Raw genomic sequence first — 16813 nt, forward strand, 5'->3', positions numbered from 1 at the left:
GGTTAATGACATTTTAACAATCAGTAGCTGTCTGGCTCATACAGAGTAATATTGTTTTTCAAAAGAGCTGTGAATTAAAAAGGATCGTTTAGGTTATTTTTACTCTTCAGGGATCAGGATTTTCCACTTGACCTTTTTAGCAATGTGCCTTTCATTCCTTTACTAGACAAACGTTCATATTGATGGTCTTTGGCTGTTTTTGAGTGCAAACCACATAAAATAGCAAATATACAAAAATCTCTTCGATCGCTGAGTGACCCAGACACTGCTTTAATATGTTTGAACAGCCAGCAAACAACTAAGATGCCTAGAGATGAGCGAGTATACTCGCTAAAGGCAATTGCTCGAGCGAGCATTGCCTTTAGCGAGTATCTCCCTGCTCGAGACGGAAGGTTCGGGTGCCGGCGCGGGGAAGCGGTGACTAGCGGCAGTCAGCAGGAGGGAGCAGGGGGGAGAGAGGGAGAGAGAGATCTCCCCTCCATTCCGCCCCGCTCTCCCCCGCAACTCCCTGCCCGCCGCCGGCACCCAAACCTTCCGTCTCGAGCGGGGAGATACTTGCTAAAGGCAATGGTCGCTCGAGCAATTGCCTTTAGCGAGTATACTCGCTCATCTCTAAAGATGACCATATTGGATCATCATGCTTCTATAGACACCAATATAGTCACCTTCTGTACTGTCACCTGTGAAGTAGAGGGGTGTATTAACCCTTTCCAATCAACTGTCTGACCTCTGAAGACATTATGATTTAAGACTGTACAGCTCCGATGTTGGAAGACTTTCGTCGGGGTTCTCTTACTGTATATTGCCAGCCTCTCTGCGGTCGGAGCCTATCCAATATGTCACCTCATGCAGTACTGGCTTTAGCCAGCAGATAGCACCATTGTATAACAGCAGAAAAAGAGTAAGCCCCCTAGGAAAACCAGGATACAAATTGGATTGGAAAGGGTTAAGCGGTAAGAGAACAGTCAGTTCTTGAAGTTGATGTGTTGGAAGCAGGAAAAAAGGGCAAAAATAAGAATTTGAGTGACTTTCACAAGGGGCAAATTATGATGGCCATATGACTGTGGGATGCGACACAGGTTACAGGATGCAACTTAAATTTCAACATAGTAAATTAGAACAGTAATCATGGTTTATTGCACAATTATTGTTAATAACTAGCATACTGTCTGCAGCTGACGGATTGGCAAAACTCTAATACTGTCTTTCAATACTTCCAGGCTTCATTCTGGTAAAAGTCACAGTCCTCTACTATGTATACAAGCCTTACCATAAACAATGTCAAAAAGAGTTATGTTTATTGTGTTACCCTACTAGCAGGCTTGCTTAGTCAAATTCACAGTTAGTGTGCACACTGTTCGCTTTTAATTAGGTCAACCTCACTTACAACCCAATACTGCAAAAATTCTCAATATCTGCAGATCGTCGCTCCTCAGTCAGCAGCTCCTCTGCAGCTTTGGCTCCAACTATCACTATTGTGGTACCTTGGCAGACCTAGATAGTCTCTGACTGGGCAACCAGGGCTACCTCCATCCTTTCAGCAGCTACTGCTGCTCAGCTTGCCGTTCCTATGGCCATCTTACAGGCTATCACACCTCAGTGACCCAATAGCAGCTCACAGGTCTCCTGCACTCTCCTTCTTTATCTAGTGCCCCAGAACCTGTGGGATCTTTCCAAACATGTGACCTCCCGGCAGCCAATCACAGCACACTACACAGGGGGCAATATCTGAGTGCAGTTTTTCAAACTGGCCAATAGAGGTCATTAGAATTTCAGGTATCCCATCTCTAAGGCAATCTTAACCCTTTAGGGTGAGTCCCTTACAACTGTGTCAGAGCATCTACAAAATGGCAGTGCTCATGAAGTTCATGCCTCGACAGCTCGCAACGGTTTTGGCAGCACAAGAAGGACCTACACAATACTGAGCAGGAGGCTGATTGGTGTATATATTCAATTTGGTTCTCTCTTTTTTTAAATTAACTATGCAGTATGGGAGAAAATAAAGTTGGTGACCAGCGGAAGAACCATTATGCCTTGGGACTTATGCATGAAGAAATGTTCAAACTGTTACATTTCAGTTTCCATACTTGCCTATACAATTTGTATTGTACAAATTATAGCTGTTTTTTGTGGTCTTCCATAGAGTCCTTACTAAAAGAAAAAAGTGAAGACTCATCATAATTTCTACAATGCTACATAATTATAATTATAAATATATGCAGATAATTCTTAATATATGCAGATTTTTTTCAAAATGGTTTCCCGACGGGACTGTCCAATATAAACCATTTTGCTGACGGTGCGTCATAAAGGTCATGCTAACAAATAGCTTCCTCTTAAACGTGTTGAGTGTGATTTGTCGTATGCTAACTCAGAAGCTTATTGCAAATTGCTTTGCAAGCTGTTGCTGAAAACCCAAAAGGTTGAGGGTTAAACGTCAGCTGATTCAACTGGGAGGAATCGGAGCGCATATGATTTCTGCACAGGACAAAATACGAAAATAAAACCAGCATGCCAATAAAAACACATTGTGATGCTTCAAATACCACTTGGATTAGTGCACAGATTGGCAAGGGAAGTGCGTTTCCCTTCAAACCCCAGTTTTATGTTTTTTTTAAGCTTTTAAGGAAATCTTTGGAAATGCATGTGTCTCTGTGAAAATATGTGTACAAGGAATGGGCCTTTTAGTTTTTGACAAATAGCATTACCGATCATCGGTAAGTTGGTTAACCTAATTAGGCTAAACATATATTAGACAGTAAATTAGCACTTGTGTATGTGTCTAATTTCATAGGTTTTTATGAATACACCAAGATGAATTCATTCAGATGCCAGATGGAGTCTTTAATATGTATGTACAATAGCTGTATATTGTAGGAATAGTACTGTGCAGAAGTTTTAGGCAGGTGTGAAAAAAACTGCAAAGAAAGAATGCTTTCAATAGGAGAAGAATTGATAGTTTATTTTGTCAATTAACAAAATGCAAAGTGAATGAACAAAAGAGAAATCTAAATCAAATCAATATTTGATGTGACCGCCCTTAGCCTTCAAAACAGCATCAGTTCTTCTAGGTACACTTGCATGCAGTTTTTGAAGGAATTCAGCAGGGAGGTTGTTCGAACATCATGCAGAACCAACCACAAATCTTCTATAGATGTAGACTTGCTCAAATCCTTCTCTCTCTTCATGTAATCCCAGACAGACTTGATGATTTGGGGCCATATCATCACTTCCAGGACTCCTTGTTCTTCTGTACACTGAAGACAGTTCTTAATGACCTTGGCTTTATGTTTGTGGTTGTTGTACTGCTGCAAATAAATTTGGAGCCACTCAGACGCCTCCCTGATGGTATTACATAATGGATAAGTAAATTCCTGTATTTCTCAGCACTGAGGACTCCAATAATCCTGACCAAATCCTCAATTCCTATCTTGCAAAGAACCTTTGCTGTTGTTTGCAGACACTGATCAGTGGATGGGCGTACTTGGGTCCCACTGGTTTCTGCCAGTTCTGAGCAGATGGCACTACTGGATGTCTTCCTGTTTCGAAGGGAAGTAAGCAGGATGTTTCTTTCATTTGATGCATTACATATAAGGTTGATGATTAGAGATGAGCGAGTATACTCGCTAAGGCACATTACTCGAGCGAGTAGTGCCTTAGCCAAGTATCACCCCGCTCGTCTCTAAGGATTCGGGGCCAGGGGAGGGCAGGGAACAGCGGAGGAGAGCGGGGAGAAACGGAGGGCAGATCTCTCTCCCTCTCTCCCCCCCGATCCCCGCAACAACTCACCTGTCACCCGCGCCGGCCCCCGAATCTTTAGAGACGAGCGGGGATATACTCGGCTAAGGCACTACTCGCTCGAGTAATGTGCCTTAGCGAGTATACTCGCTCATCTCTATTGATGATCATTCTCACCTGTTTGGTATAATTGGTTATTCATAAACCTGACTGTTTTCACACCCGGCCGTTATACGCACATTGGAATAAGCCCTAAAAGATTCAATGCTGTTTTGAAGGTGAAGGGTGGTCAGACCAGATATGGATTTGATTTAGATTTCCCTTTAGTTCACTCGCTTTGCATTTTGCTAATTTACAAAAATAAACTGTTAATACTTCTATTTTTAACCCTTTCCAATCCACTGTCTGACCTCTGAAGACATTATGATTTAAGGCTGTACAGCTCCAATGTTGGAAGACGCCCGTCGGGGTTCTCTTACTGTATATTGCCAGCCTCTCTGCTGTCAGAGCCTATCCAATGTGTCGCCTCATGCAGTACTGGCTTTAGCCAGCATATAGCGCCATTGTATAACGGTAGAAAAAGAGTAAGCCCCCTAGGAAAACCAGAATACAAATTGGATTGGAAAGGGTTAAAGTATTTTTAATTTGCGGCATTTTTCTACACCTGCCTAAAACATTTGCACAGCACTGTACCTTGAAGCCCACGAGTTCACAACTAATGTGTATGGGTATGTATAATTCTGGTATCCTCTTATGTAGTAGGGGAACCTTTCAGCCCACTCCTGTACCAGGGACTGATTGGGACTCCAGCATCTGACTCTTCATTAGGGACCTTTTACATGGGCCAGAATTAGGCCACACGATGCACCGTAACATGCAGAGGAAGCTGTCGCTGTGGAATCTGCATGAAAGTCTGCATGACTACGTGTGGATTGTAATGAGGAATAGCAGCAGAATTAAGTGGTTCAGTGATTATAGTTTTTTGACTGATGGAGAATTAAAGTGTTGTATGGGATTTTAAACTGAGAAAATGAAATTCCTCATGTTTGCCTCCCTAGTGACATCACAATTAGAGTTGAGCGAACGTACTCTGCTGAGCTTGATGCTCGATCGAGTATTAGCATACTCGATGGTGCTCGTTACTCGAACGAGCATCACGTCGTGTTCGACCCCACACCAGTTTTTGGCTCCTCCCCGCTGTGACGTGCTGTTTTAGCCCCTCCCCGCCACGACACAGTGCGCGCTAATGGCAAATTTTTGGGCTGGCAGGCAGGCAGGGGAGGGAGAGAGAAAGAGAACAAACACCTACGAACCAAGGAAAAAAAGGCTCGGGACCCGGTGTCCCACATCCAAAAATGCTCGAGTCTCCCATTGTAGTCAATGGGGTTCGTTACTCGAGTAGAGCTCTCGAATTCTACGAAAAGCTCGACTAGAATAACACAGACCCAAGCATTTGGGTGCTTGCTCATCTCTAATCACAATACCTGAACCTCTCATAGAGTAAAGATCTCTTGCTTGGCCGCCACTCCATTCAACTCATTCCCACCACAGCTCTGGTAGTGGGAAGGAAAAATGATGGGGGACCTACCGTTCTAGTGTGGGTACCAGCAGCTGATGATACTTGTTAATGGCTGGAATGCTTCTGGACACAATTGTACCCAGTAGCTAGGCACTGATAGCGTATCTGTAAATACGCTAGCCTACATGGAATCTCACTTGATGAGTGTATGCAACTTTATTAGAAAAAAATGTAACTTTTTGAAATAACAAATACACTCCTTAAAAAATGGCGCCTAACAGTATAATAGGAACATTGGTCACCTGGCGGCTTGGATTTCTCCAGCCCTCGTTTAAGCAAACGAAAGATTAATGAAAAACTTTAGTTTTTCTTGTATTGTTATTTGCATACAATTATAATTAATGAGCTCGGTATGCAGTATTCCATAATTTAAAATATGTACCATGAGCAAAAGCACCAATCATCACACCGTTGGGAAGAAAGTCTCTGCTTTATGTCGTAGCGTGCTATTTAGCCAAAACCATGCATTGCATAAAATACCTGTGAACAATAAATCATTAATTTTGTATGGTTGGAGCCAGTCTGGTTCTTGTCAGATAGTGAGGGCCTCGCTATGAGCTCCTAGTCCGCTCACGAGATGGCTAGCTCCGTGTTGAATGCTAGCAACAGCTCTGGGCATTGGGAGGAAGGTCCTGCTGCCTAAACAAACACAAACTGCCACAATTAGGAATAATTAGACCACTTAATAATTCCCAGCTAAATACAAATACACATATGCTCCGTCCGTGCTCTTATAGGTCATAGAGCTCTCATCAACTGAATGTTCCTTTAATTACAGTATTTTAACTGAAGTACAAAAGTGAAAACGCAGTAGAATACTAGACTACGCGAGGGAGAAGACCTCATAATTAGTATATTAATATACAAAGGGGAGGATTTATGAACGGAAAAAAGTGACTAATTTTTGTGCAAGGCTAGTTTGTGCAAAAATGTTGTGCTTTTTTGTCCCCTACACCGCTTTATGCCACTTTTCTAAAAAGGGGTGTTGCTTTTTGGGTGGGAGCGTGGACTGACACCTTTCTCTTAGAGATGAGCCAACGTGCTCATTTAGGACAATTACTCGATCGAGCATCGCTTTTTTCGAGTAACTGCCTACTCGGGTGAAAAGATTCGGGGGGCAGCGGGGCGGAGCAGGGGGGTAGCAGGAGGGAACATGGGGGAGCTCTCTCTTTCCCCCCACTCCCCACCGCAACCCCCCGCTCACCCCTGACGCCCCCGAATCTTTTTGCCCGATTAGGCAGTTACTCGAAAAAAACGATGCTCGATCTAGTAATTACTCTAAACGAGCACGTTCGCTCATCTCTACTTTCTCTATAGTTTATGCTGGGAACTAGCTGGATAACATTTCTGTGTAGATACAAAGATGGGCTGAGCTACATCTAATATATGAGGAGGCATACGTTGCTTGATATATTAGGCGTATCATGTATTGGCGGAAAGCATGTTAGGACTTGTATTTCAAACACCCCTCCTAATAAATCTGCCCCATAGTTTTTCTCACCTTTTTTTCAACTTGTTTTTATTGAAAAGTTTTCCCTCTAACAATTGTTAAAAACTTGGCTTCGCATACAAGTTACATCACAATAACCCTATGTTCAAGGCAATTGTAACAGAGGTTATGTTCCGGGGATTCATGACATATGCCCATCAAACAGTCCTCTGAGATTCCAGAACTGTGTCTGTCAGTTTCCCAACCTGTAGTGTATGGAAGAAAGAAAAAAAAAGAAGGGGACGAGTAGAGGGATGGAGGGAAAGGAGAAGAGTGGAAAGGGAGGGAGGAATGAGAGGTGGGGGTTGGACCAGGGGGGGTGAGGGAGAGGTTGAGGAGGGGGGGGAGAACAAACTTCAGGTCTGAACTCTTAACCCATTTCAGCAGTATATATGACAATAAACCATTTTTCTCACTTTTTCTTTTTACACCTTTAAACAAGAGGTCAAGACTCAAGAGTGAAAGTAAAAATCTAACAACATTTTATAAACTAAGGTGAAAAAAAAGCTGCATCAAATTTATCATACAGTGTTTTTTGGCTCAAGCCATTACTTTTAGAACATGTTGGTGTGTTTTGTGCCACAATAATGTTAGTAATAACTTTAGTTATTTATAATGTCCTTCTTGGCAGTATTACCTTGCATTAGCTGGGGGACTGCTACATGGGTCGGCATTAAACGGGAGTGCCAGAAAGTGTTGAGTACAAGCACTCGGCACTCTCCAGCTCTGCCACTGAAGTGAATAGAACGGTGGCATGCATGGGCATCCTCTGCTTCTTTCAAGCAGGGATCTTTGGAAGCCTCATTCTTTGTATTGGTGGGAATCTCAGCGGTCGAACTCCCACCAATTATAAAGTCATCCCCTATCCTGGTTTTTTGGAACTCTGAACAGTTCTTTTTGGAAGGTTTGATTATTGAGCAGATTTATACCTTGATTTTTTTCGACTGTGAATGTAACATCTTCGAATATCTTCAACTGACTCGTCACTAATGAATGGTGTCCCTGAGTGCTTTTTGTCTAGTAGGCTTTTCATATCTTCTGAATGTCTGTCCCAACGATGAATGTTATTTTTGTGTGGTGGTTAAACACACAACGGTACGCACGGTGCACAGGTTGACATTGTACTTGCCACAAAAAACTTGGGCTTATTTACTTATGCTAATACTTAAAAGTGCAAACTTAAACTAGACAGTCTTAAAATGTGCCAACTTTAGCTCTGTCGAATTTTAAGACTGTTTAGTCTATCTTTATACCACCCTTGAGTTGGCTTAGTTTACGTCAAAATTTTACCATTTTCTGTCACACCTAGGTCACGCCACTTTTTCAATGAAGAAACGCCCCTTTGCGGGACTCAACAAAATGAAAAATGAAAGTCCGAAAGTGTCTAAAACACATAGAAAATGTGGTACAAAGCATGTTTGCAATTTTTTTCTGGCTCAATGCACAGCAGAAAACTATTGGATTTTCAATAGTAAATAAGCTCTTCTGTAAGTTCCTTTGAACCGTCACCATCTTGTGTACTCTCGCCACCATGCATACGCACTCACTCCAACGCCAATATGAAAAATTTTGAGTCTTTTGGGCATATTTACTTCTGAAAATTCGATAGTTTTCTAGTATATACTGTTGAACATGTTTTAGGGCTCTTTTACACAAGCTATCAAGTCCCAAGCTTAATTAGCAGTGAAATTCCACATTCACACAATCTGGAGCTGCGTGTTGGGTGTTATCCAGCTCTCATAGGAGTCTATGGAAACTGCTGTGCAGCACACACCAAAGATAGTTCAGGTCCTATCTTTTCACGTGCCTCGGAACTTAGATGCGTGCATTGTAGTCAGGGATGTCTTATCTTTGTAAGGTGCAAGTTTCTTGTGCGTCTAAAATGTCTTCATCTGAACATTTCTATAGGAAAGCATTGGTTCTAATAGACACAATATTTTGACACGCCTATTCTGCGTGAAAACGACACCCATGTAAAAGAGCCCTTAGATACTTTCTGACACTGTTTTCTCATTTGTCTGACAAGGTGTTCCTTCCTAGAAGGGGAGAGGCCTGAAAGTTGCACCAAAAATGCACCAATTGCACCTTATTCATAAACTAAGCTAACTAATAGGTGGTATGCAGTTAGGCTAGACAGTTTTAACATGAAACAGATTTATCATTCAGCAGAGCTATTGTGATAATCTTGGGCATTTTAAGTCTGTCTAGTCTAAGGTTCCCCTCACACAGGCACTTTATACCGTGATTAGCGCAGTGCTTTCAGCACCACGCTAATCGCCGTACAACTCTCCCATTGTTCTCAATGGGACTGCTCACACAGGTGCAAATAGCCACTCGATCACGGCTGTAATTGGTGCATTGAGCACTGGCTCTGATTGGCTGAACCAGCACTCGAGAACTAATCAGAGCAATCTCTAGCTGGAGGTGGGGTTTTCAATCCCCGTTACCCGCAAGAGATAGTCTGTTGGCGCGGAGGACTGCACGGAAGCCTGCCGGTGCCCTGAAGAGCGGGGCTGAAAATGCAGCCAAATGCTGGCAAAACACATGCCAGCCCTGCTGAAACTGCAGTAAACGCAGCGTTGAAAAACGCTACGTTTTTGCAAATGCCTTTGTGAGGCAGGCCTAAGGCCTCATGTCCACAGGGAAAATCAGGCCTGTCGCGGATTCTCCATGCAGAATCCCGCAGCAGATCCCTCCTTTTCCGCGGACCTAAGACCTAAAAAGAAGAATCGCTTACCTATCCAGACGCTGCGGATCTGCCCTCTGTCGCTGCCTGATCGTCTTTCTTCGGCCCGGCGCATGTGCCGTGCACTCTATTTCAGCTGCGGGTGTGCCACGGATCTGGACGGCTTCCATAGGCTTCTGCAGAAGCCTGCGGGAGCGGTCCCGTGGGAGACCCGCACTAAAATGGAGCATGCTGTGGGTGTTTTCCTGCACACGCAATCTACGCCTCAGGGGAAAATGACATCCGCAGGTATTTAACTACCTGCGGGTGTCCAATGCATCCCTATGGGGCGCGGATCACGCGTGCGGGAGAAACGCTGCGGATTTAAAATGTTGTTTTGCCGTGGACATGAGGCCTAAGGCTAATTTTACACGGGCCGACAGTCGCCCGAGTAATTGCTCAAAAGGGACATTATGAGTGATTGTCGTCCTATGCAAACATGGGATCTGACAGAGCACGTATCGCTCACTTGTCAAGCTGAAGACCAAGCCACTTTATCTAAAAACCCAGTGACTGTCAGTCTTTGTGAACAGGCAGTTATTCATCTCTGAACGTATGCCTGTTTACTCTGAATGGAGGCGGGTGGCCAGAAGAGATCTCCAATGCGCTCCCCCTCCATCCATTGGGGCGGCGATGGGGCGCTTAAATGCCCAACACTTGTCCTGTGTAAAAGTCTGCTAAGTTTGCACTGTATAACTATTAGGCCTTAGTCACATGGGCATTTTTTCGCGCGATTTGCGCATCGCATGACGGATGCGCATGCACAAATCGCGTGACCGGCGCCAAAAAATCGGCCGAAAAAACGCCCGAAAATCTGCTCCTAGCCGCGTTTCATTAGAAACGGGCCGGAGCTGTCCAGCGCATTGCATTCAATGGAGCCGGCAATACAGCCTGACCAATCAGAGGCAGGTTTCACTCACACACCCATTCATGAATTCATGAATGGGTGAGTGACTGCTGCCTCTCATTGGCTCAGCGGGACCAATCAGGGGCAGCTCCCGCTGAGCCAATGAGAGGCAGCAGTCACTCACCCATTCATGAATTCATGAATGGGTGTGTGAGTGAAACCTGCCTCTGATTGGTCAGGCTGTGACCAATCAGAGGCAACTCATTCAGCAGGCGGGGATTTTAAAGCCCCGCCGGCTAAATAGTGCCGAGAAGCAGTTCAGGAGAACTGACAGCGGCAGCGGCAGAACTCCGGCTGCAGCGGAAAGGTGAGTATACAATTTTTTTTTATTTTAACACATTTTAGGATGAATTGCAGGGAAGGGCTTATATATTTAAGCCCTTCCCGACAATTCATCCAGCGCTCGCCGGCAGCCCATTGCTTTCAATGGAGACAGTTGTATTGCCGGCTCCATTGAATTCAATGGGCAAACATCGTTCTTCTCTGCCACAGCTGTTACAGCTGTGGCAGAGAAGAATGATTTGTATTCTATATGTTCTCAATGGGGTCGGCGCTGCTGCCGCCGGCCCCTTGAGCGCATATAGAGAAGAGAACAGGAATCGCAGATCGCACATAGGTGCGATCTGCGATTTCTGTTCTATAATTTATTGGACGAGCGCATAAAAAGCGCTCATGTGTCCGATACCATTGCAAAGCAATGGTTTTATAAAATCGCTGGACGCATGCGCATGCGCAAATCGCGGCTAAAAACGCCCGTCTGACTAAGGCCTTAGACGGCATTAGTTAATCTGCCATTTTGTCTTTCCTATATCATCTGTTTTATGTGTTTGTCGTGTTTCATTCCAACAGCATAATCATGTGAACCCCCACCATGACTTTTTGGGACACAATGTATTGTATTCCTCTTTTATGACGTATAGACTGCAGTAGACAGTAGGCTGTATTTTGCTGACAAGAAGTAGACGGAGCATTTCCCATAATGACATAATAATAGGGCTTTGATATGTAAACAGTTTCCTAATTAGTCATAAAAATAACTATAATGAGAACTTTGAACTACTGAATGGTATTAGAGCATAATTATGGGGACACACCATCATTGTAGGAGCAGTACAGACGGTATTTGTTCTCTGTCTATTGTCTGAAACTACATGGAAAGGTGAGCGTCCGTGGTCTGTTCGCATGGTGCAGTGCTGTCTGCCGGCCATTGTTGCTGTCGTGCATTGCCTGTGGGGTTTTGTGGTCCCGACCCACGGGGCTTAGCCTGGTAACAGGGGCGCTGGGCTTTTGGGTTGTCTATGTGCAATAATCAGTGCTGCATGTAATAGAGTTGGGAGCGATTTAAAACTGGACGCTGTGAAGTTGTAAGTGAGCTCATATAGTTTAGTCAAAATGTTTACTAAGAACCTCATGCTCATGTGTAGAATTTTGCTCAGCAGCAATAGATCCAATAGGATGTGGATATGCAGACCAGCGCTTTTTTCTATAATTGTGTCATCATTTTAACAGTCAATTCACAATTTGCCTGCGGCAATATAACCCAGATTATGGTATCCCTCTACTATGAGGTATAATCTTTATTGGTATGCATTAAAAAGGGGTATTTGAAAACCCAGTATCCTCCACATACTGCTCTAATCGTTCACATGAGCGTGTATTTGTGCGCACAAAACCTTGCGTCTATTAGAACGATTGTTTTTCTATGGTGTGTTCACATGTCTGTGTTTTACAGGTGTGCAAATTCTCACACCTGCAAAAGGTAGGACGTGCGTACACCACATAGGTCTGTGCTGCACGTAAAGATTCCCCACGGGGAGTCCCCTCATCACTGAACACTGTGATAGCATTGTCACAGTGTTCAGTAATGATGGCACTCCCCGCGGGGAGTAAAGAATCCCTTGCCACAGCTGTCACAGTTGTGACAGCTGTGGCAAAGCAAGGCAATGTTCTCCCATTGCTTTCAATGGGGCAGCCGCTGCCGGCGGGCCCCATTGAAAGCAATGGGATACCAGCAACCCCCGCAGTGATTTTCGGGTGAAGGCTTGAAATATAATCCCTTCCCTGAAAATCATCCCTAGCTGCTGGAAAAAATAAAAAATATATATACTCACCTCTCCGGCGCTGTTGCGGCTCGGCACGTCTAGCCACTTGGCTTGCCGGCACTGAACTGAAGCTCTTTCAGCAGGCGGGGATTTAAAATCTCCACCTCCTAAAAGGGCTGTGTCTGATTGGCTGAGCGCTCAGCCAATCACAGACAGTGCTCAGCTATTTATTGAATGAGACCTAAGCGCTGCCTGTGATTGGTAACACCACTTAGCTCATCATAGACAGCACTCACCTATTCATTGAATAACTGCAGGGGTTGCCGACATTCCATTGTTTCCAAAGCAATGGGCACGGACCTTCATTCCCGCACTTTTTTTGCACATCTGTGCTGCTCTGTTTTGCACCACATACACATATGCAAAACAACGCTTATGTGAACGAGGCCTTACAGGTATATTTCAGATTTCCTACATAACTAGATACATAAAGATGGAGACATCCTAGCTAAACATTATTGTTAAGTTTACTGAAATTAAAAAGCAACAAACATCCCCCACAACATGTTTCACCATCTCAGTGGCGTCATCAGGGGTTTGGGGCTAAATGGGCTTGTCTTTTTTTAAATAATTGGGCCATCATTTTAACAATGTCTCACATCATTAAGTGATCTATATGATTGCGATCTATCTTGCATTACATACCTAAATATCACTCCAGGCTACTCCGTGGACACATTGCACAACGCGATGATTCAAGGCACGCCAGAGAGAAAATCTTTGTGCCCATACACTGCCCTCTATGCCATTGTATCACGAATGACACAGTATAACTGCATAAATGTTAATGCTTCAATATGACCATTTTTCAAGGCATTTCATTTTGCATTTCTTTAGTGTTACCAACGCTAGTTATAGTCCATGCTAAATAGAATTTTTATAAACACTGCAACTCTTATTAATATCATTACTATTGTGTTTCTTATCACAGACTTCCAGAATTACCCGTTCCGACAACGACAAAGACAATGGCTGGGATGCCTGGGGGAGCTGGAGTGACTGTTCTCGGACCTGTGGTGGAGGAGCTTCATACTCTTTACGAAGATGCTTGAATGGCCGGTTAGTAAGAATTTTTGGCTTCAAGAGACTCCGTTCTTGCTTTTCTCAAATTAGTTATTTATTGCATTTTGCTTAATTGCCTATGAACAATGAAAAGGTGACTGGATTTTTTAACTAGTTGTAATAGTATGTAGGGTAGTCAAGGTTGCAGGCTGCGTATTACAGCAACCCAAATGAGGTGCTCTCTTATTTATTTCATTTTCAAGTAACATCACACTCCATATTACTGACTCATATACTCAAATGGTAACATTGGGACATTACGTATCACTGACTAGCATGAGTATAGTAATAGGACTTCACCAACAGAAATGTAGTTACAATGTACAATCAGCCATATAGCATTTGAAAATGCAGTAAGGCAAAAGTATGTGAAAAATACTCCCTCTTCAATAACTAAATTCAGGACCCTCTTTACTACTAAGAAGTCCCCAGAACGGTTTATTGGTCATTCAGGTTACATTATTTTCAACTTACAGTACAGTGACCCTTCCTGAATCATAGTAAAGCGCTTCAATACTACAACAATATGTGATGCAATCACCGATTGACTATGTAGTGACAACTATAGTACAGATAGTATAGTGTGATTGTCCTCAGTAAGAGAAACAAGGTCATTTTGTAGATATGATACCTGTTAATGGCTAACAAAAATACATGATGTTATAGCGAGCTTTTGGGTTCTTCCATCGACCCTTGATCATGTATTTTTGTTAGCCATTAAAGGTATCATATCTACAAGATTACTTGGTTTCTCTTGCTGGGAACAACCACACTTTGCTCTACTGGCTAACACCGTACCAAACCCTCTTTTTTCAGATAGTACAGTGTTACATGTACTGTACTACTCTCTACCTGTACTACATGTACTGCACTGCTTTCTACCTGTATTACATGTTCTGCATTGCTTTCTACCTGTACTACATGTTCTGTGCTGCTTTCTACCTGTAATACATGTTCTGCATTGCTCTACCTGTAATACATGTTCTGCACTGCTTTCTACCTGTGCTACATGTTCTGCACTGCTTTCTACCTGTACTACATGTTCTGCACTGCTTTCTACCTGTACTACATGTTCTGCACTGCTTTCCAACTGTACTACATGTTCTGCACTGCTTTCCAACTGTACTACATGTTCTGCACTGCTTTCTACCTGTAATACATGTTCTGCATTGCTCTACCTGTAATACATGTTCTGCATTGCTCTACCTGTACTACATGTTCTGCACTGCTTTTCAACTGTACTACATGTTCTGCACTGCTTTCTACCTGCACTACATGTTCTGCGCTGCTTTCTACCTGTAATACATGTTCTGCATTGCTCTACCTGTAATACATGTTCTGCACTGCTTTCTACCTGTGCTACATGTTCTGCACTGCTTTCTACCTGTAATACATGTTCTGCATTGCTCTACCTGTACTACATGTTCTGCATTGCTTTCTACCTGTACTACATGTTCTGCACTGCTTTCCAACTGTACTACATGTTCTGCACGGCTTTCTCCCTGTACTTCATGTTCTGCACTGCTTTCTACCTGTACTACATGTTCTGCACTGCTTTCTACCTGTAATACATGTTCTGCATTGCTCTACCTGTACTACATGTTCTGCACTGCTTTCTACCTGTACTACATGTTCTGCATTGCTCTACCTGTAATACATGTTCTGCATTGCGCTACCTGTACTACATGTTCTGCACTGCTCTCTATCTGTAATACTTGTTCTGCACTGCTCTCTACCTGTAATACATGTTCTGCACTGCTCTCTAACTGTACTACATGTACTACACTGCTCTCGATCTATGCTATATGTACTGCACTATTCTCTATCTATGCTATATGTACTGCACTACTCTCTATCTATGCTCTCTACCTGTGCTGCGTGTACTATACTACTGTCTACTTGTGCTTTATGTACTGCACTACTCTCTACCTGTTCTGTATGTACTGCATTACTCTCTACCTGTTCTGCACGCATTGTACTGCTCTCTACCTGTACTACATGCACTGCACTCCCTATGCTGTATGTACAGTACTGCTTGCTGTCTGTACTCCATGTGCTGCTCCTTACCTGTGCTATATACAGTATAACATACTGCTATCTTCCTGTGCCAGGACTAGCTTCTCCTCTCGACATACAGCAGACTAAGATTGGCTCCATCTTATTTTTTTACTATTCACTGTACATATTATAGCCTCTTTTTCTGATTATTGTTTTTAAGATTCATGTTTTTCCTTATTTTCACCAATAATTAGTTTACCATATTTTCAAATTTGCCCTGAAATGAATTTGTGCATAAAATCCAACTAGCCCCTCTGTAGATATCCAGCATTTCGGAGGCTATGCTCTAGTATTGTTACACTATGAGCTAAACCTACATGGGTCACTTTAAACAATGTGGTAATATTCTCGCATCCTTCATGATTATCTCTTGGCTGGTGGGATATAATCAACAATATGATTCATGGAAAAAAGGATTTAACTGAATAGTCTGCTGAAAAGTAAGAAAAAGCAGAAATGAATCTTCTGTTAACAGATTCACTCTAATGTATTAGCTGCTAAGTGGGGGAATGTCTATCTTGATTGTTTTTGACTGTCATTTCTCATCCCTGGGGTTGATAAAAGACAGAAGGCAACCAGACAGACTGTTGAGACATTACCATGCATTTTTTCTAAAACATTCCTTACGTCCAGCAAGTCCAGAGTTTGGGACTGCTATAAATGACATCATGTCTTTATTCCCATCAGATTGTCCTAAAATGTCAGTGGCATCTCCTACTGCTACAGACCCCCTGCTTTGTATGTATGTGCGTATATATATATATATATATATATATATATATGTATGTATATATATATATATATATATATATATATATATATATATATATATATATGTCAAGGGGGTTTCATTATCTGGCTTACTAAAAAAAAAACTGTGGGGACACGGCCAGGCAAAAGAGCACTCATTATACTGCAGGGAAAAAGATGTGAGATGTTTGCTACACCCATGTATTCATGTATTCTTATGATTTAGTGGAACGGCCACCAGTGAGTTCTCTGGAAATCACAGCAGTCAGACGCACTTCCTTATCACTATGTTAGTAAAGGTATATAGGCAGGGGCGTAGCTATAGGGGGTGCAGAGGTAGCAGGTACTACCAGGCTCTGGAGATTCAAGGGTGCCAGAGGCCTCTCTATTATACAAGAAAGCA

The 16813-nt window shown here is 43.0% G+C and overlaps 1 protein-coding gene across 1 annotated transcript in view; it reads left to right on the forward strand.

Annotated features, from left to right (window-relative positions):
* ADAMTSL3 (ADAMTS like 3) overlaps positions 1-16813 on the forward strand; it is a 398680-nt gene that overhangs the window by 203152 nt on the left and 178715 nt on the right. The window contains exon 4 of the mRNA XM_066592680.1: positions 13472-13599. Within this exon, the coding sequence (XP_066448777.1) occupies positions 13472-13599 (128 nt within the window). The remainder of the gene's footprint in view (positions 1-13471; positions 13600-16813) is intronic.

The sequence above is a fragment of the Eleutherodactylus coqui genome, chromosome 2 (assembly GCF_035609145.1).
Source record: "Eleutherodactylus coqui strain aEleCoq1 chromosome 2, aEleCoq1.hap1, whole genome shotgun sequence".
In the NCBI taxonomy this organism is placed as follows: Eukaryota; Metazoa; Chordata; class Amphibia; order Anura; family Eleutherodactylidae; genus Eleutherodactylus; species Eleutherodactylus coqui.